Raw genomic sequence first — 24,464 nt, 5'->3', positions numbered from 1 at the left:
ATCAAAATGAAGAGTGCAATCTCTTTCAGCACAGCACTGAAATATTTTGGCTCTTGAGGGGACAAGATGTATTGTGCCATGGATAATTCTGTAGTAGTAGTTCAAATGTTTCTCATTGAGCAGAAAAGTTAAAACCAAAATGCAACTATTAAAACTTCGGTTCAGTTCTCTTTTGGGATGAACAGTTCTGATTTTGAACCTTACTTTAAGAACAACAAACAATGCTCATTACATGTTTGAACATCCACAACATATTGCTTTAGACCTGCTCTTATTATTGAGTGTTCTGGTATAACTTTTGTGAAATACATACAATTTGATTGATTGTTTGTTCCCCTTCTTTGGATTTGGGGGAGGGCTATGCAATTACCTTATCCTAGTTTTCTTAGTCAATAACTTTTTACCCACAGTCAAGAGTAAACTGCGTACCACTCCTGCGTACTCTCTGGTTGTGGACAAACCGGAATGATGGACCCCCTTTAATTTTTATATGAAATGGCAACTCAACATCTAGTTCACAAAACCCAAGAACACTGCGAATGACTCATAATTCATGATTTGGCCAACACTGCTCAGTCACCAGGCAAAATACAGTGACGAAACAGACATTCATTAAACTGAAATCTCCAGATCAGAACTCTACATGTGTGACGTAAAAGTAAATGCAGTAGTACACAACTATTCTCAGTGAACGTCTTAAGTATGAAAACGTACTTATTTTGCTAAGTTTCTTCTGTAAGGGATACATTCATCATACCATTATAATATGTTTCAGCTAAAACCACTGATCCACTTTATTATCAAATCTTAGTCGTTATATTTTCTTTAAAGTAGTTAAAATGTCTTTTCAAATGTATTACTTGGCTTCCCCAAACATTGTTATGCATCATGTTTCAAATGCTCTTTTTTGTATAACAATGTGGAGGAACTATTAAAATAAGCAGGAAATAAATAATCAGTTGAAAGAGAGATGAAGTGATGTAAAGAAAAAAATCTTTCCTGTTAAAAGAAGTATGAATAAAAACAGCAAAACACCTGGGTGTTAATCAAATTAGAAAATCTATACTTGCCTCATCATATCAGGTCCATATATAAAAAATGTATACTGTCTGATATTTACAAGCACTACAATTGATTTCAAAATGCTCACTTTGAGGACACACTAATTGTGAAAATGTTTTCATGATGCATTCAATGTACAAGCGTAAACCAGGAGAGGCTCACTCTGATAATCCTGTCAGAGCGATGGCGACGACGGATGCGATTGAGGCCCTCCAGGTAGCGGATAAAGCCATCCAGTAAGACCCAGTCTCCGCTGCTGCTCATCCCAGCACCAGCTCCGTCCCCATAAACATCCCAGTGACCCTCCCCATCTGCCACACGCCGAGCTCCACCAGCTGGAAGCAGGAGGAAGCGAGTCCGCCAGAACTTCAGGGAATCAATCAAACTATTGGGCAGGACAAAGGCAAAGTATCACATTTAATATATTTAGTCAAATCATATTACAAAATGTCTTCTTTAGTGTACATCAGTGATCCTCACTAATTTTTCTTTGAGAGCCATACGACAGGACAAAGTCACCATGAGAGCCATTTTTACCACAGTTTATCAAAAGCTGTCTCCAGTCATTAAAATCATGTCTGCTTATTCATTTGTCATCCCACAACATACATCATACAATGCAGCCAATAAAATCCTAATTAAAAGGCAGGCCTACTTTTTTTGATGTGTCGTTTGGAAATGGTGCTCCTAATTACTTGGCTTTAAACCTGACCGGGTTTGTTTGCATATTAAACACAAAGGGTTAAAAAAATCTTCTGTCCATTTGTCTTGGAATTTCCGTTGCTCATCTTGTATGGCTCGTACTTTTCTTTTTTTGACTGTCCACTAGTCCCCTCTCCGGCATCTTCTTGATGAGCCTCATTTTCCTCGTTAGTCACATTATCACATTGTTGTTTCTGTCCAACTGTTTTGCGTCTTTTTTTGATCAAAAATCGATCGATTTTTTGTCTGTGAACTAGCTAACATGAATATTGAAAAAGCCGCACACTCCAGCCGAGTTATTGTTGTTATGGCACTATTGTGTTGTGTTGGCAGGTTGGTCACGGTGTCCTCTAATTGAGCAATATATTTTTATTAAGCCCAAATATTTTTGTGAAAACTATCAAGCCATTGATGAGGGTATGCATGACATTGTTAATGACTTAAAATGATTGATTTTCTACACCAGTCCACAACTGATTTACCTGTTCCGCAGCTCATTTGCCATGATAGTTCTGGAGAGGCCGCTAAATCTGGCAACACTGCCGGAGTCATTGCAGTGCCGAACAGCTTGTTTCTAACATTAGTCTATTTAACACCATTCTTATAATTTCGGTTTTGAGTATTTTTATGAATTAATTTTAAAAGAGCAGTAGTTTTAAATGTTTTAAAGGGGTAACATGTAATAGCGCTCGTTTAGAGTGTTTTTATGAAACATCTGTATTCCCTGCATTACAATGTTACAACTCACTTAGCAGATGCTTTTATCCAAGTACATCAGAGAGTAAGTACAACACTAATCCATTCATACACCCACCAAAGCAGAGGGAGCAATAAGTATTGAATTACTGATTACAGTTACTTCAAGGAACTTCCGGTTGAGCAGCCATGAGGGTAACAGCCTAACTTCAGAGCTCCCTGACCCTACGTCTAAAACGCAGTCTTTTTGCACTTTAAATTAATTGAAAATCTCAAAATATGAATAAGGCGTTGATGATATGAAAGGGGGAAGACGGAAAACCGCTGTGCATGCTGAAGAACAGTTCTATCTAGCAAACAAAAATTCTGCAGACGAGGAAGGTGACGGCGAACTCCACGAGCAGGAGGGACTTACACCGCAACAAGCTAACGAAATGGCTAACCTGCAGACCATACTCCAGGGATTGAGGGACTAAAAACAGGGTCACTCTCCGAGATATTAAAGAAGACATTAAAACTACTAACAAAAGATATGATGATGCCGAACTCCGAATCTCAGAAACAGATGACAAAGTACAAGTAGTTGAAGTAGTTTTGGAGATGCTAAAAGTACAAGAGAATCTGGAGGCCAGACTCTCGGACCAAGAGGGTCGTGCCAGACGGGACAACATTAGACTGCACGGCATAACAGAGGGATCGGAGGATAACACGGCATCAATGATCACATTCGTAGAGGGTTTGCTAAGAGAGAAGCTGGAAATTCCTGGCATTACAGATCTTAGGATCGAAAGAGCACACCGATCCCTGGGACCAAAACCGCCACCAGAGTCCCCCCCAAGATCAATAGTGGTCAAGTTTGCAAGTTTCAAAACTAAAGAGGAAATTTTAAAGATGGCCTGGCAGAAAAAAGGGTTTATGCATCAGGAGAGAAGGATGATACTTGACCAATCCAGCCGTCAGCCGTCAATCCATCGCGGCTCCTTTAGGGTCACAAATAAGACCTCGGGACTTGAATTTTCAAAAAAAAAAAATCGAAACATTTAAACGTTCTATTCTTCTGTTTTTTTGTTTTGTGTCTGTTCACAGTAAAGGGGGAAAGGTACATTCTGTGTTGTCTGGTTGTCCCTACCTTTTTTATCTTTCCTTCAATTGTGTACCCTCCCTATTTAAATGATGTTTGTAAATCTGTTTCTTGATGACCCCGATGAAGGCCAAGAGCCGAAACCCGTCGGTCTAAAGTGTTAATAAAGTTGATCTTCTTACTACAAGTGTTGCTGGAGCATTCTGACCTCTTCACTGCACACCAGAAATACATGGCTGAGCAAACAACACCTGTCAGAGTAGTAACCTGTAATGTAAAAGGTGTCCTCAATCCCGTAAAAAGGAGCAACATTTTTAACAAAATGAGAAAAGAAAAAGCAGAAATAGTTATAATAAAGAAACCCACTTAACAGATCTAGAACATACTAAACATAGCAGACAGGGCTTCAACCTGGTGTCATCATCATCGTATAAATCAGGATGCAGAAGAGGTGTAGTGTGGCTTCTCTTCAACTCAAAATCAATCCCGCAAGCGCTGCTAATTAAGGTTACAGAGACAGAGGCTCAGAGGGATTCAAACCATCCCAGCTGAACCTCCAAACAGACAATTCCTAGAACTTGACAAAATGATTTCAAGGTTTATTTGGCAGGGCAAGAAGCCTCGGGTAAGGTTCAAGACCCTCCAGTTACCTAAGGAGAAAGGTGGCCTTTCCCTCCTGAATATCAGAAACTATTATAGAGCTGCACAGAAATAGAGAGGAAGAGAACAAGAAATAAATATGCCTGTCAAGTGATATCCCCCTGTACGCTGTTATTGGGGACAGTGCTTTAATTAAACACATAAAAGAGGCCAATCCTTGGATAAAGACTTCTCTTAAACCCTGGTTTCATGTGATGACAGTACATCGAGCCAAGGGACCATTCGAGCTGTTGAGATGGATAGCCTATGATTCCAATTTCATACCCAAGACTGAAATAACATTCAAAAAATGGGCGGTAAAATTCAGCGATCTCTATACAAACGGCAGCTTTAAGACTTTTCAGGAGCTTAAAGATCATCACGGCCTAACAGAGACTTTTACAGGTTTCTACAACTTAGACATTATACTAATAAATTAATAAGAAAGGATGACTTAGTCAATATGAATTCTGCCATTTTGAAGGTTTTCTTAAAGGCCTACGACTCAGATCCAGGCCTTAGAAACGAAAGGAAAAATGGGAAAAGGAAGGAAATCGTACATTACATTCTGAAGTATGGGAGAAACTCCACAAAAAGTTCAGGTGTACTGTTGTTCAAGTATTTTACGACTTGAACAACAGAAGTTTAAAAGTTGTTGGACACCTTGGACCACTTTTACATCATCATCAAATCCTACTACAACCAATCTCAAAATATGGACCTAATACACCTCTTCCCCCTAAGTTTTCATTTTGTTTTTTATTTTTTGAGCTACTAAATTGTACATAGTTTATTGTTGTCAATACAAGTTTTTCTGATCCAGGAACACATGCAAGCAGCTAGGCCTAGATTAAGTTTATCTATGTAAGCCGGGACATGTACATGTATATACGACAACAATCCTATTCTCGGCATATTACTCACAATGGCTTTGCCAAGCTTTGAATTTCCTTTAACAAAATGTTTATTTGTCTCACCACTATTACCACCTCATATAAGAATGTTTAGACAACTGTGTCTTATTCCTGTTTTATTGTATCTCTTTACTTTCTGAAAAATGTTTGTAACTTTGACTAGCTGCAAAACATGTTTCAATTTTGCTCTGAAGAAAAATGTAATTAAAAAAATAAATAAATAAAGTTACTTCACAACAAACACAACTTTAATACATATTAACAGTTTCAGCTCTGAAACCACCAAAGGGTTAAAGCAGTGGTTTGAGTTTAAATACCTGAAGTCTTCAGAGCCAGCAGAACAGATGTATTGGTCCAGGTAGTTCCACTTATATTCCTCCAGTCTTTCATGGCCAAACTCCACCCAGCAGAAAACAAACTGAGCATCAGAGTGTGGAGGACACAAGCTGTAGCTGTACGGTATCTGAGCTGACTCATACGGGTACCTAGAATTAGAGAAGAATTAGTTATTTGTTGAGCTCAATATGCTATATATAAATTCCTTTTCCATGTATATATGTTCTCTGGCCTATTGTGGAACCTCGGATGCAGGAGAAACATTGCAGATTCTGTCCTGGCTGTAGGATAGTGGACCAACTATTTACTCTTCCAGGACTTTAAAAGGGACGCAATGGAGTTTGCCTTCCCAGTCTACATGTCTCAAGTGGTTTGTGAACTTGGAGAAGGTCTATGATTGTGTCACTAGGGGTCATGTGGGAGTATGGGATCCATCTGGTCCCTGTGCATTCCCTTCACTATGTTCACGGGGCTTGTTATTCTCAACCAGGGTTGTCCCTTATTACCGACAGTGTTTGTGATTTTCATGAATCAGAATCAGGTTTTATTGCCTAGTACATTTACACATACAAGGAATTTGACTTGGTGTATTGGTGCTAAACAATTAACAGGGAAATAAAGCAGAACTAGCAACAACTTCAATAATACAGTATAAGAAGCTATTACAATACTTAAAATATAATTTAGAAATGTAAAATATAGACTTCCGGTTGAGCAGCCATGAGGGTAACAGCCTAACTTCAGAGCTCCCTGACCCTACGTCTAAAACGCAGTCTTTTTGCACTTTAAATTAATTGAAAATCGCGAAATATGAATAAGGCATTGAGGATATGAGAGGGGTAAGACGAAAAACCGCCGTGCATGCTAAAGAACAGTTCTCTCTAGCAAACAAAAATTCTGCAGACGAGGAAGGTAACAGCGAACTCCACGAGCAGGAGGGGCAGATCATACTCCAGGAACTGAGGGACTTTCGTTGTGAAAACGGGGTCTCTCTCCGAGATATTAAAGAAGACATTAAAACTACTAACAAGAGAATGAGACGATGCCGAACTCCGAATCTCAGAAACAGATGACAAAATACAAGCAGTTGAAGAAGCCGTTTTGGAGATGCTAAAAGTACAAGAGAATCTGGAGGCCAGACTCTCGGACCAAGAGGGTCGTGCCAGACGGGACAACATTAGACTGCACGGCATAACAGAAGGATCGGAGGATAACTCGGCATCGATGATCACATTCGTAGAGGGTTTGCTAAGAGAGAAGCTGGAAATTCCTGCCACCACAGATCTTAGGATCGAAAGAGCACACCGATCCCTGGGACCAAAGCCGCCACCAGAGTCCCAAGATCAATAGTGGTCAAGTTTGCAAGTTTCAAAACTAAAGAGGAAACTTTAAAGATGGCCTGGCAGAAAAAAGGGTTTATGCATCAGGGGAGAAGGATGACACTCGACCACGATTATGCCCCAGATGTCCTTAAGAAGCGTCGGGAATACACGGAGGCAAAGAGGGTCCTTAGAGAGAGGAAACCTCGATTTCAAACCCCGTTCCCGGCTAGGATGAGAGTATTCTATGAGGAGGAGACGCGTGTGTACAACTCTGCAGCTGAGGCCACCAAGGATATGGCGAGACGCGGACTCCCGGTGTCTGTGTTCAAAGCACCCGCGAGTTGGTCCGACAGGATTAAATCTTCAATGTGGCACACATCTAGGGTTTGGGAGGAGAAAAACCAGCAGAAACTCCGCAAATGGGATATAAAAAGGAACTGGAGGCTTTCAGAACAGATTGACTTTTACACGGGACCATGCACGGCGTGTGAGGAATTTCACTACACTGAGGTAAAACCTTTTTGACAAATGTTTCGTTAGCCTGTATATAGGCTTGTCTTTTTTCCTATCGTGATGTAGTGAAATAAATAGCAATGCAAAAACTTATGGGTGCTTCCCCGGGACTTGTCAAAGACACTGTTCATTTAAGGGTCTCTGACGCGGGTTAAACGAATGACTGTACGCAAGCACTGTATGGAAGCAACAGAGGAGGGCTCTCCACAACCTGAGCGGAGCGGAGAAAATCCCTCTGAGCCGTCAATCCATCACGGCTCCTTTAGGGTCACAAATAAGACCTCGGTACTTGAAGTTTCATTTTTCTTATTCGAAACATTTAAACGTTCTTTTGTTCTGTGTTCTGTTGTGTTTTTGTTTTGTGTCTGTTCGAGTAGCAAAGGGGGAAAGGTACGTTCTGTGTTGTCACTGCACTCCAGAAATACATGGTTAAGCAAACAACACCTATCAGAGTAGTTACCTACAATGTAAAAGGTGTCCTCAATCCCGTAAAAAGGAGCAAAATTTTTAACAAAATGAGAAAAGAAACTCACTTAACAGATCAAGAACATAATAAACTTAGCAGACAGGGCTTCAACCTGGTGTTATCATCATCGTATAAGTCAGGACGCAGAAGAGGTGTAGCAACACTAATATCTGCAAAATTATCTTTTGAAAAACTTTTTGACATCAAAGACAAAGAACGTAGATTTAATATGGTTATTGGAAGATTAGATGGTGTAGAGCTCACTCTGCTAAATGTATATGCCCCTCCAGGGGCTAAATGGGCGTTTTATAAATACATATTTGATTTAATGATTGCAAAAGCACAAGGTATAATAATTTGTGGTGGTGATTTCAACCTACGACTGAATACAATGAGAGATGCCTCAGGAAATAACAGTAATCCAAATAATTCAATTAGTAGGAAAATGAGAGGGTTGTTAAAAGAAATGGGAATTTGTGATGTTTGGAGGGAGTTAAATCCTACATCAAGGGACTACACTTTCTTTTCTTCTCCCCACTCATCCTACTCCAGGATTGATTTTTTTTTTTTATGTTTAATAAAGATATCGGTTGAATAAGTAATTGTAAAATTGGATTGATGGCTCTATCTGACCATAGCCCTGTGTATATGGACTTAGACATTAAGAATAGAACAAACAGTTTTTTGTGGAGATTGAATGCAAGCGTATGCTTGGTCAAAGGACCAACTAAACAAGAATTGCTAAGAGATATACAGACATACCTAAAATAAAATGACAATGGGGAGGTTTCCCCAATTATACTTTGGGATGCCTGTAAAGCAGTTATGAGAGGTAAAATTATTGCCAAGTCATCTCTCCTGAAGAAATTCAGACAAAAAAAACTGACTGACTTGGAAAAAGAATTGATTGAACTAGAAAGAAAAAATAAAGACAATACTGAACCAGACACTATTCACAAAATTCAAGAAGTTGAAAACCAAATAAATGAACTACACTCACAAGTAATTCAGAAGAAATTGGTATTTTTGAAACAAGGATACTACGAAATTGGTAGTAAGTCTACCAAATACTTGGCCTACAAACTAAACAAACAGCAAGCAGATAGAGTTATATTTAAAATTAAAGATCCGATAACGAAACAAGTAAAACACAAAACTCAGGAAATCCAAAGCTGTTTTGAATTATACTATAAAAACCTATACTCCAAAAAATGCAGTAAAGGAGACACGAGTACAGACAACCTTCTTAACTCACTAAAAGTTCCTACAATTACAGACGACCAGAATGCAGCCCTGTTAGCAAAAGTAACAGCAAAAGAGCTTGAATATGCAATATCAAAACTCAAAACATGCAAATCACCAGGTTCTGATGGATTCAGTGCAGAGTGGTACAAAACCTTTAAAGATTCTTTATAACCACTATTATTAAGGACCTTTAACTGGGTGCTTGAAGAGGGGGAATATCCTCCATCCTGGCACGAGGCTGTTATTGCTGTATTACCAAAAGAAGGGAAGGATAGGCTGGAATGTTATAACTTCAGGCCAATTAGCGTCTTAAACCAGGACTATAAACTCCTCCAATAAAACACAGTGGAAAGAAATAGAATGCCTGTTATCGTGTGATATTCCCCTGCAAGCTGTTACTGGGGACAGTGCTTTAATTAAAAAACATAAAAGAGGCCAACCCTTGGATAAAGTCTTCTCTTAAACCCTGGTTTCATGCGATGACAGTACATCGAGCCAAGGGAACATTCGAGCTGTTGAGATGGATAGCCTATGATTCCAATTTCATACCTAATAAGACTGAGACAACATTCAAAAAATGGGCGGATAACGGCCTGGTAAAATTCAGCGATCTCTATATAAACGGCAGCTTTAAGAGTTTTCAGGAAAGATCATCATGGCCTAACAGAGACTTTTACAGGTTTCTACAACTTAGACATTATACTGATAAATTAATTAAGAAAGGATGACTTAGTCAATATGAATTCTGCCATTTTGAAGGTTTTCTTAAAGGCCTACGACTCAGATCCAGGCCTTAGAAACATCTCTAAGTTGTACAATGGTCTGAATGAGCTGGATGGGGACAACACGAGTTACGAAAAGGTGAAGTGGGAAAAGGAAGGAAATCTTACATTAAATTCTGAAGTATGGGAGAAACTCCACAAACAACAATGGAAAAGTACATCTGCCCTGTCCTAGATAGGATGGAAAAATTGAAAAATTTGATACGTTTCTTTAAAACGTCTGTACAAAATAATTTTGTTAATAAAAACACATCCTGTTGGAGGTCTTGTGGGGAGAAAAAGGCAAACCACTACCATGTATTCTGGCAATGCCCGTTGCTCCAGAATTACTGGATTCAAGTTAAAAACGTTATGGAAAAGGTGCTCAAAGTGCCGATCCCGTTCAATTTTGCAACGCTCTATCTAGGTCTGCAGCCAGACAGCATTGAGGGCTTTTCCAAAAAATACTTGTTTAATATTCTACTGATATCAAGCAAGAAAGCTCTCACCAGAAAATGGATGTCAACAGACCCCCCCACGGTTGAGAACTGGATCGATGTAATCCATAATATTTTCGTGATGGAGAAACTCACATTTATTTTACGACTGGAACAACAGAAGTTTAAAAGTTGTTGGACACCTTGGACCACTTATACATCCTCATCAAATCCTACTACAACCAATCTCAAAATATGGACCTAATACACCTCTTTCCCCTAAGTGTTTACTAGTTTTCGTTTTTTTTTTTTTTTTTTTTGAGCTACTAAAGTGTACATAGTTTATTTTTGTCAATACAAGCAGCTAGGCCTTAAGTTTATCTATGTAAGCGGGGACACGTACATGTATTTAGATGTATACGACAACAATCCTATTCACTTACCCATCCCGGCATATTACTTTTACCCACAATGGCTTTGCCAAGCTTTGATTTTTCTTTTACAAAATGTTTATTTGTCTCACCACTATTACCACCTCATTTTATAAGAATCAGGGTTCGTACAGCTTTTTAAGAGTAAAATTCAAGCTCTTTTCCAGCACTTTCAAGATAAAATATCAACTTTTTCAAGGAAGCTGAAGCTTTAAATAGACTCTATATATACATAGATATGACAAATAATCCTCCCTGTTTACCTTCATTTCTGTTTTACTGTTGCTCTTTTGCAGAAAGGACAACCCAATTTACATACCAAGGGAATAATCCTCTATGAATGATAAATAAACACAATAACTTTAATTTCATTGAATCTTTACTTTCAAATTTAGCAAACATGTAATAAACATGTACATTTAATGTACTGTACGTGCAAACAATGCAAAGTTATGACAAATGCACATGCGTGCACATTAGGCAAACATTTAAACAAAATTTAATTGAATTCAAGTACAAATAATGCCCAAGTTGAGCAGGTCACGTCTCCACTGCTAGATGCATTATGTGGCTGTTGGAAAAAAGCCCCCAGGGAAGGACCTATGCTTTAAATGGTCTTGATGTTTCCTGCCTGAAAAAAAGGGGAAACAAATCAAATGTTATTGAGAGAAGCAAATTGGATAGTACGGCTCTCAACAGACCTTTATCAGTTTAGTTCACAAGAGCAAAATTACCATCTATCAGGTTAATAACAACATGACTATACCTATGCCATACTCATAATCAATAGGTCTAGATGTAGGCAATACTTGCTAATTACTAACTTATTTCTCTCGCACACGCACACAGTACATTTTAAGGAAACATTCAAGAATAACTAAGGGCAAATACAGCCTTTGCACAGAGTCCTTTTTCCCCCGGCTGAATAATTGCATGTAAAAAAATTATATATATATGCCTATAGAATAAATTATTGATTTTTTAAAAAAACTATTTCAAATAGGAGCTTGTGTATGACCACACACTCCCAATAGTGCTTGGTTGCTATGTTACAGTTTGTTGTCAAAAAGTGATCCTCTTCCAAAAAGGGATTTCAGTCAATAAAAAGGTAGTTCAGCCATAATACGTCCATGATTTCAGTATGTAAAAGGGACAAGGTGGGCTCTCTGGTCCAATAAAGCATCGGTACACATAACTGGGACACACCGCAACGACTCTGCCAGCAAATACTTTCTTGACTTCGACAACTTCACAAAATTAACATTTTGGATCTTGGTTCTGCAACTAATGTTACCAATGACCAATTAGGTTATACAACTTGTTATCAAATGAAAATGCATCGGGCTAGATCGGTTATCACCCAGCTAGGTGTAACGTCATGTTACGTTAGGATTAAGTAACTCCCGAGCTAACGTTATCTAGCTAACAACATGCATTTGATGCAATGAATCAATGAGAACTAGCTAGCCAGCTAATTGCTAACGGTTTTGAGCGTCAATTTAGCATGCTATTTCTTTGTATCGACAAGTCAATAACACACACACAAACTCAGAATTTGGTGTAACTTACAAAGGAGAACATGAATGAACAGTAATCCAAAGTGACATTGTCTGATATGATTAAACGAAAACTTTGTCTCAACTGACTTACCTTTGGCATGACTTGTAAGTGCAGATTCCCCCATTGTATACAGCTTGATGTCCTTTTTGCAGACCGAACAGTATGCCTGCCGGTCATTTGAGCCTCGTCGTAACCAATTTTTATATTTATCATTTTTAAGCCAGTTGGCATTGAAACGGCAACCTGGCATGGTAGTATCGAGAGCGATAGGTCCATGTGAGCAGCGACGTGGTTCTGGATAATTCCTGAAGCGATCGCCAGGTGAGGCGCGTGCGCAAGGAAAGAAAACACGGGGAGCAACACTCATACGAGACAGCGGAGAAAAAAACATAACGACTTAATTTTTTTTTTTTTTTACAGAATACAATTATTTCTATTTGTTAAATTACAACACTGGTCAATATAGAGTAAATCCAGCATTTTCCAGCACAGTGTTCAAATTTCAAGCACATTTCAAACCTTGAAAACACTATATTTAAAATCAAGTATTTTCCAGACTTTCAAGGCTCTGTAGAAACCCTGAAGAAGGTTTAGACATATGTGTCTTATGCCATCTCTTTACTTTCTGAAAAACGTTTGTATCTTTGACTAGCTGCAAAACATGTTTCAATTTTGCTCTGAATAAAAATTTAAATTAAAAAAAATAAAAATAAAAATAAATGTAAAATATAAAAAAATAAAGATAAAAAACACAAAATGTACAAAAGATGCAATGTAGGAGCTGTGCAGTGGACTATGAGAAAAAATCTTAATGTGTGTAACTAGCTGGCTTCATGCAGAGTGCATGTAAGCATGCACTGCATAACAGGATCTCCCGGCTGTGAGCCAGGAGGGGGATGCTTTTTGGATTGGGGGTCTCTAAATCTCATCTCTGCTTTTTGCAGATGATGCTCTGTTGGCTTCTTCAGGCCTGTACATCCATTAGGCATTGTGTGTGTGAAAAGTTGGGAAGAGGGTCAGCACCTCCAAGTCCAAGGTTATGGTTCTCTACTTAAGTAATGGTGGGTTGCTCCCTCCGAGTGGGGAATGAGTCATTGCCTCAATTTAAGGAGCTAAAGTATCCAGGGTCTTGTTCATGAATGAGGGTATAATGTATTTGTAAATTAACAGACAGGTTGGCACAGCATCAGCAGTTATGTAAGCATTGTACTGAACTGTATTGATGCAAGAGGGACCTGAGCCTGAAGGCAACGCTTTCAATTTACCATCTAGCACCAAACCTCACAGATGGTCATAAAGCTATGGACAATGAGACTGTTGAGCCAGAATGAATTGTGAAAGGATCCCGATGAGGTGGTTAATGCAACTGATTAGGATGCCTCTAGGACGCCTCCAACTGGAAGGAGTCTCCAGGGTAGACCCAGAGCTCAGTATTATGAATTGTAAATGGATTTCAAGAAAATTAATACATTTTTATTTGTAAAGCACCAACAAGTGTTATCTGGAGAGACTTTACAAAAAGCAGGTAAAAGACCTTACTCATTGTCTTTTAACATTACAAAAGAGCAGGTAAAAAGACCATACTCATTGTTATGTTACAAAAAGCAGGTAAAAGACCTTACTTATTGTTATGTTACAAAAAGCAGGTAAAAGACCTTACTCATTGTTATGTTACAAAAAGCAGGTAAAAGACCTTACTTATTGCTATATTACAAAGACCAAGAGCAAGATTTGAGCTTGTATAGCACTTTTCTAGTCTTCAGAGTACTCAAAGAGCTTTTACACCGCAGGTCACACCTATACATTCACACACTGATGGTAGAGGCTGCTGTGTAAAGTGACCATCAGAAAAAACTAATCCCATTCACACACATTCATATGCCACCAACAAAGCAGTGTGTCATCCCCAAGAACACATCGGACATGTGGCTGAAGAAACCCCCGACCTTCAGGTTGAGAGACGACAGATTCTACAAACTGAGCCACAGCCCCTCCTCCCTTCTAACCTAGAATGAGAGAGGGATTTGAAGGACGACTTGCTTAGCATGCCTCCACCATGACTGGACCCCGATAAGTGGGAGAAAATGGATTGATAGCAAAACATGGGAAAAAGGCAGAATGAGTACTCGCTGCATACGAGGTTGCATACTCACTTGGGCAGGTAACGAGTAACTGTGATTATCTTGTCTTTGAGGCAGACTTTATGGAAAGTGCGGCCCATACTAAGCCAGTACACGTTCTCCTCCTCAGCTCGACGCAAAGACACAAGACCTGAAGAGAAAAAAACCCCAGAAAAAACACATCCAGTGGCAACAGTGGTTAAGTTTGTAAGTGAAGGTGGAAAGGCCATTTCAAATTGAATATCTTAATCTCAACAGATCAATCAAGGAATCAGGTTTATTTGTTACATGCATTGCTGTTTTTCTGACGTGGCAATACTTTTCCTATTAATGACACTCTCTGTGGTTCAGTATTTGACAAGAGACAAATACAAATTGTTCAAGTCTCTGAGGTGTTTTAGTCTTATCCTTCTCACCACTTGTGTCCATCCACCTGATACTCTACAGAAGCTGTGGTTAGAGCTGTTTACCCCGTTGCCCCAATCTGTCAGCTGTCTTTCAGTCATCACCAACTTACTTGGTCTTATACCAGGTAGTTACTGGTTTCCCAAGAAGTAGTCTTTGAGAAACCAGTTAATAATGCTACGTTAGGGTTGTCATCAGTGATGTTAGCTGGGGTCATTATAGTCTTTGAAGTCTGTTGCTGTACTTTGACCTCAGGAACATGAATAGGGTTTGTGCTTTGTAGTCGTATTTGTGTAGTAGTGTTTCAGAGTGTGACTGAGACATAAGGGTCACTCCCCTTATGGCTCGGTCAATATTTGGGTGGAGGTCAGGAAGTCCTTTTGATAATCTAAGGATGTGTCTGCTAGCTACATACTGAACCCTAAATGGCTCCATAAGGCATAGAGAAACACAGAGTGGTCAGTGCAGTCTATTAACCATTCTGAGACTAAGCTAGCTTGACGTCTCTGGCTATGAAGAACTCAATAATCAGTAACACCTGCCTATAAGCAGTTTATAACTTATACAATAGTAAGTAACAAAACAATAATTCAATAGGGACACATCTGTAATTAGCTCCGGTGTGATGCAAATCGCTGTGATGATTATCTCCCTCGAGATAAAGTCACTCAGTATTTTATTGACAAGACAATCCCAGAACAGCAGTTTAATATCTCATCTGTCATACAACCCTTTACCCCATTTCTTCTAGCATGCTTCACATATCCCAAAGCTGAAATGCAACAAATTTAAGGAGGAGCAGCATTGGAGGGAAAAACACGATGTAGTTTAGGAAACAGGTTAAGAACTCCAGACTTGAGAATACAGCAAACAATCTGAATATGTAAAGAATTGTAAATCAATGTCCACTAAAAAAAAATAATTATATAAAACAATGTTTCACCTCTGCTGTAATGAGGGCTGCTGCCAAGTGGTGTGGCCACAGAGGGTTGTTGTTTCCTGTTATTGGGTTGGACAATGATCTGGTACCCCTGCATCAATCTCTGGCATATGAACTCCTCAAACACTTGAGATGCACTCATCACTGGGGATTCATCTTCCCGCCTAGGAATTAGACAAAAGCAAAAATACAGATGAACCAAAGACACAGCCTGAGCTTTTCACCAGCTTCATGCTTGTTAGGAGTCTGAGATACAGGAATCAGTTCTGTGCTCTAAAAAATTAAAATGATCATCCTGTAAAAGACACCCTGCTAGAGCCAATTTCAGGCAAGCATTGATTGGCTTAAGAGATTTTCACTCTTAAGACATCATGTCATTTACCTCTCCAGGTCACTGTGCGGAAGCAAGTCATAGCAGCCTTCAGTGTAGTCGTTCTGCAGAGTCTGGCGCTCTGGAAAGTAGTCAGTGGTGAGGGGCAGGCAGGCTGGTGTGGTCAGGGACTTCCAGTCTACCCCAACTGTGCAGCAGAAGCTGGGCACTGTCGGGGGTGCAGATATCAGCAGGGCTTCAGGAGCACACCCACCATACGTACATACACACATACAAAAAAAAAAATCCCCACAACAAGACAAATGCATGTACCCGCAGTAGAGTGGTACATGTATGTGGGGGATGGAGAAGGGAGGGAAAGCATAGTGGGATGATGTTAATAGAAATAAGGAAAAGAGATGAAGATATAAAAAGGGAAGAGAAAGAGGGAATAAAGAAACAAAACAGGGAAGAAAAGGGGAGAAAAAACAAGTTAGGTGTTATTCATACTAGCCTTGTCAGCCCAAATGGTGATTCCAGAGGGGCGTGTACTTGTGAAACAGTGATCAAACATGCAGATTGTGGCCTTGTCATAGTCAGTGTGTGATCTGCCTGACTCACAGGGAAATGCAAACTGTGTCCTGAGCTCAGCAAGGGCGTGAACCATTAAGTGACCGAGTGAATTTAAGCAGAGAAATCACAGCATGCAACTAACATTTTAGTGAAAAAGATTTGAAATATTTCAGCCAAGATCCATTTGTTGGCAGAAGCAACTATTTGACAACAATCCAGTGACATACACTTTGCACACCCCCATGCAGAAACCAGATCGAAACACAAGCTTGCTTATTTAAAGAGGTCATGGAATAGAACAATTATACAGTAATTATTGAGGCTATACTACAACAGCAATATTTGATTTGATTCAGATTCATTGCTTAGCTCTAATTTCCTTTTTGGTTTTGCAAATAAATTTAAATAAGACCAGAATCATCTGTGAACTGGTCCTGGTCCTAAACTTACCTGTTTATGCAAAAGAACAATAAAGTTGATGTCATGCACTGCTTTTTGGAAATAATCATGAAGGCCACAGATGTCAGTATAATATAAACATTCATCAGATGATAAAGCAGATTCTGTGAGTACTGACCATCTGATTTCGTCGTAAAAAAAACCCCATCTGAGCCACGCATGAGAGGAAAAAAAAACAGCAAATTTGTGCTCCCTTTGCCTGCAGTAGCCTCATTTATGGAACATTTGTCTATTGAAAACAAGATCAAAAGAAGGCCCAGAGAAAAAGGTAGATAATAGTCTGATTGAGAAAGTGAGGATACACAGGGAGGAATGGAAGGGGAACCCAAGCCTTATGATCTCTAATATGGAGACAGAGGACCAGTGGTGCAACCTGCCTGCTTAAGATGAATGAGTTCCCATTGGCTAACTCAGTTGGTCTATGCGCTCATAGTATTTGTTAGGGTGCAAAGAATCACAAATCTCATTATTCCAAGCATTTCACAAATGTGTCATGGATCGGAACATTTTTCAGAAAAAGATAACCACAAAAGAAGTTTTTATACTCCTCAGCTAGCATTGGCTGTAATTATGCATATTAAGGACGTTAGATCACAATGCCTTTATTACACTTAGTGCTACTACTCCAATTTAAACGAGCAGTATAATGAACCTGAACTCTTGGGGTTCCCCTAATGAGGCACTGTCTTAAGCAAGTGGGGCAGGCCTGATCTTGGAACACGGAAACAACCACTAATATTTGGTGATTATTAAGAATATCAAACCCAAACTTAAGGCATGGCAGCGTGACCATTTTTGCATCAATTGACATGTTTCTGTTTTCAAGATGAACTCACTCGGGTTAGCACCGCTGAGGGAAAAGTCTTCAAATGAGCCCCGGTTGGTTATCATTCCTGCACAGACAGCACAATCAAAATAAACACAGAGTGGCAGAGTGATATCTGTACCTATGTCACACATCAGAAATAACAGAATGAAGGAAGTAGCTTTCTCGCTAGCTAACTCTTTAATTATTTATGACCTGGTAAATGTAAATCAGTGCCTAGTTGGAGGTCTTTGAAGCAGTTCACTCAACAAGTGTTCAAAGTTCACAATTCTGCCCGGTCTCAGACTAGTGAAATGATCAAACTGGGATGGGTGAAATGCTGGAGCACTTAATTGTTTAAACATGACATGCATAATATTAGATTTATTTTCCTTTTTGTTGTTTCTTGCCAACCTAAAATAACAGTAGGAGGCAAACCAACACGGGCACCACTTGTAAGCAGAATATAGTCTCAGAACTATAACACATTTATAGTTTGGAACTTATATGGGATAACTGAGAGAATGAATTCCCTGTCTGACTAGAATAAAAGACATATCCAAATGTGGCTTTCAGGTTATCTTTTTCCCAGCAGGAGTGTGTGTGTGTGTGGTGTCTTTAAAAACTGTAGATTGTTTGTCCATAACAACATGTCAACCAGTGAGACTTTCTGCCTCATTTGTGAAATTCTTACTGATTTTGAACTACAATGGAGCTCTGTGGCACAATGGGGTTCGTGACATATGTGGCACAAAGGAGATTTGTAGAACAGCCGAGTATCGTTCAATAGTGTGTTTAATGAGGCATATCACCACTACTGTTGTTCCCAGGACTTCCAGTCAACTCTTCCATCCCTCCACCAATGTAAAGGCTGTTGTCTCCACCTTGCCGTAAAGTTGTTCGCCTGAAGTAAAAGATGAAGAACAAGAATTCATATGAAAGATGTTCCGTATGATATTATTCTTTAAAAATTGAAAAGATTTTTATTTATTTTTTTAGCTACGTTGAGCCCACCGTCCAGTGGCCTCATGATATGCCAGCTCCAGCAGCTCAGCAGAGGTGTGTGCAGGATCTCTCTTCTGGCTGCCTTGCAGTTCAGCCATATTCTGTCTGGTTTGGTGATGGATCTGTATCGCCTCTCCAGAAGGACCTAAGGAACAACAGAAGTCAATATCCTGTGGGGCTAAATTAAGTGGCATCACTTGCAAATCTACAGTCTCTTAAAGGCTTTATGTGATTTTTCACACTTAAATAGAAATCAAGTATATCCTCTGAAAATAACTCTGTGAGTCATGACTGTCTACAATGGGTGTAACACCCGAGTCCAACTGTCTGTGATGCTTTCAGAGTCCTATCTTCAGTTTGTTTACATCGCCGGGACGGCCGGACGTCTCATCCCCTCGTGTATAAAAGTTGTTTAATTGAGGGACTAGAGAAAAGAAGAATAACATACTGTACTCACTGATTAACTGTGTTTCTAGATCACGCTCATTTCAGGTAAATTGACATGCAGTGTGAAGATACGAGCATAATAAAGATCGCTAGCATTAGCATGCTAACACAACAATGCAGCGCGAGTTGTTTTGGTTTCATGCTGGTGCTCAAGGGCGACATCTGCTGGATCAAAAAATCACATATAAAGCCTTTAATCACACATAAATGGGTTTAGGAATGTCAAACTTACTATTAGCTCAGATCTCTGTTGGGCACAAATTCAAACTTTGTGTAGGAGCCATATTGCTCATCATGTGATCAGCATGTAATATTTGGGTTATATATGTGGACAGTCTTTATGGTTAATAAATATGACGGGAAGGAATATTTTCATTATTTACAGTAATTTAATAAGTAATTTAAAATGTATATGGATAATTCAAATGCAGAACATGTTACTTGTGAGTGGAAAACAGCAACTTTGCCACAGTAATTGAAAGAGCTTTAAATTCATTGGATCTGGGAAGGGGAGGGGTTTGTGGAGTTAATTGGGCTAAGTTGAAGCTAGCAGTGAGTGCAGCCAGTCTTTTAACCTCTCCTCATCTCTCTCTCATGTTTGATCTTTTGTACAACTTTGGATTAATCTGTTTTTTTGTTCATTTTTGTTGAAGTAAACACTTAAACTTTGATCAAGTGGTCCTGTGGATTTTTTGGATGTGAATTACGGAAGAGGGATTTTTGGGAGCGTCTAGCTACGGCTTCAATCAGTAGATACCTTCACCTTTGGGTTGTGGCAACACTACAAAAAGTAACAGGGAGTCTTAAAAAATAATTTCTGACACATTCAAAAGTCGGGGGGTTCTAACCCACAGAAACGGTTTTAGTCAACCTCTGTAGGCCATGACCTATATTTTCAATTATATTACTAATTTGAATTTCCCTCGGGATCAATACAGTATCTATCTATCTAATTCTGTTCATGTGTTAGCAATAGCAAGACTCTACATCAATCAGGTGAAAAACATCATTTATGCAAACAAAGAAGAAGCAACTCGACTGAGGATGAAATATCTTGATGCATAGAGACACACAGTTACAGTGATGGCCAGCTGAGGGATATAAAACATTTTAAGATCTCTTACTCCAAACTGTGAACCCATCAAACTGAGAGTTTTGTGATCCATTGCAGCTCGAGTTGTTGACACTTGAAGTTTTTTTTGGTTAATGTCCTCTTTATGTTTTGTAAATTAAGAATGTTTGTGGTTGTTGATCTCTTATATTTGATTTTGTTTTTTGTATTGCCTGATGATTTCAGTTTACACATTACTTTGTCCCTTTTGGGTCTCACCCTGAAGAAATGCCCCATGTTACATAGAAAAAAAGAACACTGGAATTAATCAAAAATAAATTAAAAGTTATTTTCAAAAAATAAACTAACAAAGCAAGTCAAACCATAATATAAACTCCAGAACATTTCAAAGGACCAAGACACCAACAAACAGATTTGGGATAAATTGGAAGATGAAATGATCATGCATGCTTCAAGTTTGCAGATCCACAATGACTTCTTTCTTTGACTTAATTTCTTTGCTAAGGGCTTCCATTGGTTTAGGTTTTGTTTTCTGATTGATCTGTGGGTTTAGCCAAGACCTCACTCTATTATTAACCTTGAAGTAAAATTACAATTTCAAGTTTTGTGTTCAGTCTTCTGTGTTGTGAATGAACTAAGTTCAAGCTCTTGACATGGAAGGATGAGCTGCAGCTAATGGTGTCAATGGTGTAATGTAACAGCAATGAAAGAAGTGTCATTCTTTATTGAATGTCATTTCCTCTTGTGTTGGTCAAATGTTGCTTAGCTCTCTGGGTGAACCTGGCTGTCACACCTATGACTGTACCTGAGTTACACTTCTGTAACGCTGTAATGCAATATGAAACCACACACTGATTTTTTTTGTACTAAACATTTTATGAAAATCCTTCTCATGTTTTAAACTAGGCCCTAACTCACTACAGAAAGGAATGTGATTTGACATGAATGGTTGACAACTGACCAACAGGGAAGGTGTGCATCCAGCGTCGGCGGTTTGAGGTGAGCTTCATGGGCATCCTGGATGGGGTGAAAGGGTTTATGAGTGCTCTCTGAGGAGTGTAACCTCCAGGACGGATGTGCAGAGTAGACTCAGCACTTCCCACTGTGAACCGGCCAGGGGCACTGGAGTCCCGCTGAGAGTCCATCATCTTCTCCAACAACTCTGGAAAAGAGATTTATAGATTAGATGAATCCTACTGGAACCATTTACATGTTCTAAGCTGTAGGAGAATTACCTCTGGTGCTGGTGTATCCAAGGGAGCTACTGACTTCATATTGGGCAGGAGGCAAACGGGGTATCAGCAGCACGTTGGACACAGGGCCCAAACTATCATCAGAGGCCAAGCTACGCTGTTCCTCAGGCCCTACAGAGCGAATCGGTGGGGACACACCTATGCCAGCAGTGACATCAACAGAGCCCCAGCTCTTCCTCCCACTTATCTCTTTGTCCCGACCAATTCTGTTGGACACACAGTTGTTACAAATCAACAGGGACAGGTCCAAAGGATCACTAAAAAGAACTTGGTGTTTTTTTGGGTTTTTTTGCAACTTCGTGTTTATTTATTATTCTTTTTTTTCAATAATGTTATAAAAAACAATAATAGAGTGCAAAAGAAGAAAACAAAATGGTTAGTTTGCCCAATTTTTTTGTAATAAAGAAAAATAAAGCAACTTGGTATTCTTTGTGCACTTGAGTATTTAGTGATAGCAGTCAAATACCTGAAGTTTGTGCTCCTCTGAACTCGTGATGGTCCTGGTAGTCTGAACACCTGAGCATCATAGGCATCATAGTCCACCTGTATAGGTAGGCTGTTGTCAGAGTCTTTTGGAGTACCGAGAGCTGGACAAGGACGTGAAAGTGAGATGTGGAGTTAGAGAAAATCATTCTTTACTTCTTGCACCAAGAATAAACTTGACTAGGTATACGTAGGTTGTCCTTACAAATATGTGATAATGACAGTGTATATACACACTATACTTTATATACTATGACAGTAGTTTTATTATATTATTACATTAGTCTATATTATATTACATTTCATCATATTACACTATATCTTTTATATATGGCACTATATTACATACTATCTTGCCATTCCCTGCACATACTGTCTCAATTCCCTGCAGATAACTTCATCATTCATTTTGTACTTGTATATACCCCCTATTTTTATTTATCTTATCTAATCTATTCTGTTTTATGAGTAATTTGACCTTACTTGTCTGTGCTGCTGCAACACCCGAATTTCCCATCTGGGGATCAATAAAGTACGATCCTATCCTATCCTAGTATAGCAAATATTGGATTATCTGATCTAATCAGATTTTGCTATTTGATCCAATCCTATAGCTTTTTAATTAATGCTTCAAAAGAAAGGATGTTGGTGGGAAAAAAAAGGTCATAACTTACTATGGTCCTTGCTGATCTTGGATTTCTCTGCATGAATCTACAGAAGGTATTTATTAAGATGTGAAATCAAAGAAAAAAAAGCTGATTTCATTTTTTTTCAATTCACAACAGTTCTTTAAAAATTGTGAATTTACCTTTCGGCCAGCCAGTTTAATTCTAGGAGTGAAGGAGCCACAGGAGTTCTGACTTTTAGAGGTGTAGAAGCTAAACAATGGAAAAGGTGAAAGCAAGACGTACATCAGTAAATTCCAACTCCATATTACTGGAAGTGAAGTTGATTGTAATCAGTCATATTGTCATGCCTGTGGTTGATCCAGTGAGGGAGGTTATAGTCATCACCCACACGAGAGTCTCCAGGTGTGGTCCTATTGTGCAGCTACAGAGGGAACGATCTTCGGTAAGCAACACGTATTGTGCCAGCACTTTTTGAGACCTACAATATGAATGTTACCTTGAACAATGGTACTGCATGCAACGGCTGCTCCCCCATACACACCAAGTCTACACCAATACCTGAAGAGAGAAGATTATTTCATAAATGAATAGAGTATGAGAGTATTCATTTGTTTATTATGCCTTTTTGTTCAAAGTGTGTTTGTGTTGTCACACTAACCGTTGTCGATCATTCGCTGTTTGGTGAGAATCATAAGCAAACGGTCGACTTCAAAAACCCCTACACCGGGTGTTATGACCACTGACATCTGCCCAGTGCGGTCAAAGTTGCGGTTGATGTAATGCTTGTCAAACACTGTGGAAGACATGAATATTGTCAACTATACTTCTTGGTTGTTTTCAGCAAAATACATTAATTTCACTTCATTTGTTCAATTCAAACCTCCTATAACCGTCAGACTCAGTTTGGAATACATCTTTGACCTGAATGAGGACTTTGGGTTCATACAAACTTAAATCAGTTTAGAGATGGATCCCTTAAAGGGATAGTTCAGGTTTTTTGAAGTGGGGTTGTATGAGGTATCAATAGTGAGTGTACTACGCACAGTAGATTACTGTCTGGTCACAAACATTGACAGACAACCCAGTGATGTAGGGAACCTGAATCATAACAGTCTCTGATGTTACACTACTTACCATTGAAGGAAAGGTTAATGGCCTCCAAGTAGTTTCCCTCAGCAGCAGTTGAGTTATAACTAACAGGAAAACCATCTGGTAAAAGTAAATAAACAAAAGATCTTGGTTACAGGCCTCTGATCCATAGATGTAATGGTCAGACACACACTTGACTCAGTCACTACCTGCTTCTTCCAGCCGCACCAGGACAGGATACTGAATGAAAAGCTTCTTGATGGTGACCAGTAGTGATGTCCACTCATCCCGTCTCTCATTTTGAGCAACAACCCTGATCACAAGTAAGTTAAAGGTCAAAATAAAAACCTTTACCATCCAATCTGTAAAGCAGCTGAGCTTAAGATAAGGTTAATGGAAAAGGCTTTGTACTGTAACTGTAGTTACTGTACCTGTAAAAATCTTCATAAAAGCGTCCCTCATGATCCTGTCTGATAGACCCTCGCAGAATTTCCGGAAATTCCTCTGAGGAAATTGATAAGAGCATCAGTATAAACCAACAACAACAACAACAACAACAACAAAAAAAAAGTAATAATAATAATAATAATAACAGTAGCGCTTTAGCACACAGCGCCTTGGTAGTGGCAGATGAAAAGGCTGTTTGCAATTTTAAAGGCGTTAGGAGATTAAGCATGTAGGATATTTGCTGATAAAAATAGACAGTGTT

The 24,464-nt window shown here is 39.1% G+C and overlaps 1 protein-coding gene across 8 annotated transcripts in view; it reads right to left on the bottom strand.

Moving 5' to 3' along the window:
* depdc5 (DEP domain containing 5, GATOR1 subcomplex subunit) overlaps positions 1-24,464 on the bottom strand; it is a 46,428-nt gene that overhangs the window by 9,865 nt on the left and 12,099 nt on the right. For 7 of the 8 annotated variants that reach the window (XM_065954427.1, XM_020647020.3, XM_020647017.3 and 4 more), the window contains 19 exons: positions 24,187-24,259; positions 23,965-24,068; positions 23,801-23,875; positions 23,325-23,459; positions 23,163-23,224; positions 23,014-23,087; positions 22,846-22,915; positions 22,712-22,748; positions 22,021-22,141; positions 21,537-21,760; positions 21,263-21,463; positions 18,792-18,927; positions 18,590-18,681; positions 17,809-17,865; positions 16,013-16,196; positions 15,634-15,794; positions 14,319-14,436; positions 5,412-5,579; positions 1,225-1,447 (listed from right to left, as the gene is read on the bottom strand). In XM_065954427.1, the coding sequence (XP_065810499.1) occupies positions 1,225-1,447; positions 5,412-5,579; positions 14,319-14,436; positions 15,634-15,794; positions 16,013-16,196; positions 17,809-17,865; positions 18,590-18,681; positions 18,792-18,927; positions 21,263-21,463; positions 21,537-21,760; positions 22,021-22,141; positions 22,712-22,748; positions 22,846-22,915; positions 23,014-23,087; positions 23,163-23,224; positions 23,325-23,459; positions 23,801-23,875; positions 23,965-24,068; positions 24,187-24,259 (2,315 nt within the window). The remainder of the gene's footprint in view (positions 1-1,224; positions 1,448-5,411; positions 5,580-14,318; positions 14,437-15,633; positions 15,795-16,012; positions 16,197-17,808; positions 17,866-18,589; positions 18,682-18,791; positions 18,928-21,262; positions 21,464-21,536; positions 21,761-22,020; positions 22,142-22,711; positions 22,749-22,845; positions 22,916-23,013; positions 23,088-23,162; positions 23,225-23,324; positions 23,460-23,800; positions 23,876-23,964; positions 24,069-24,186; positions 24,260-24,464) is intronic. The other variant, XM_020647019.3, reaches the window with a different exon arrangement.

The sequence above is a fragment of the Labrus bergylta genome, chromosome 4, assembly GCF_963930695.1.
Source record: "Labrus bergylta chromosome 4, fLabBer1.1, whole genome shotgun sequence".
NCBI lineage: Eukaryota > Metazoa > Chordata > Actinopteri > Labriformes > Labridae > Labrus > Labrus bergylta.
Note: the sequence above shows the minus strand (reverse complement) of the source record. Positions and strands in the feature narration are given on the sequence as shown.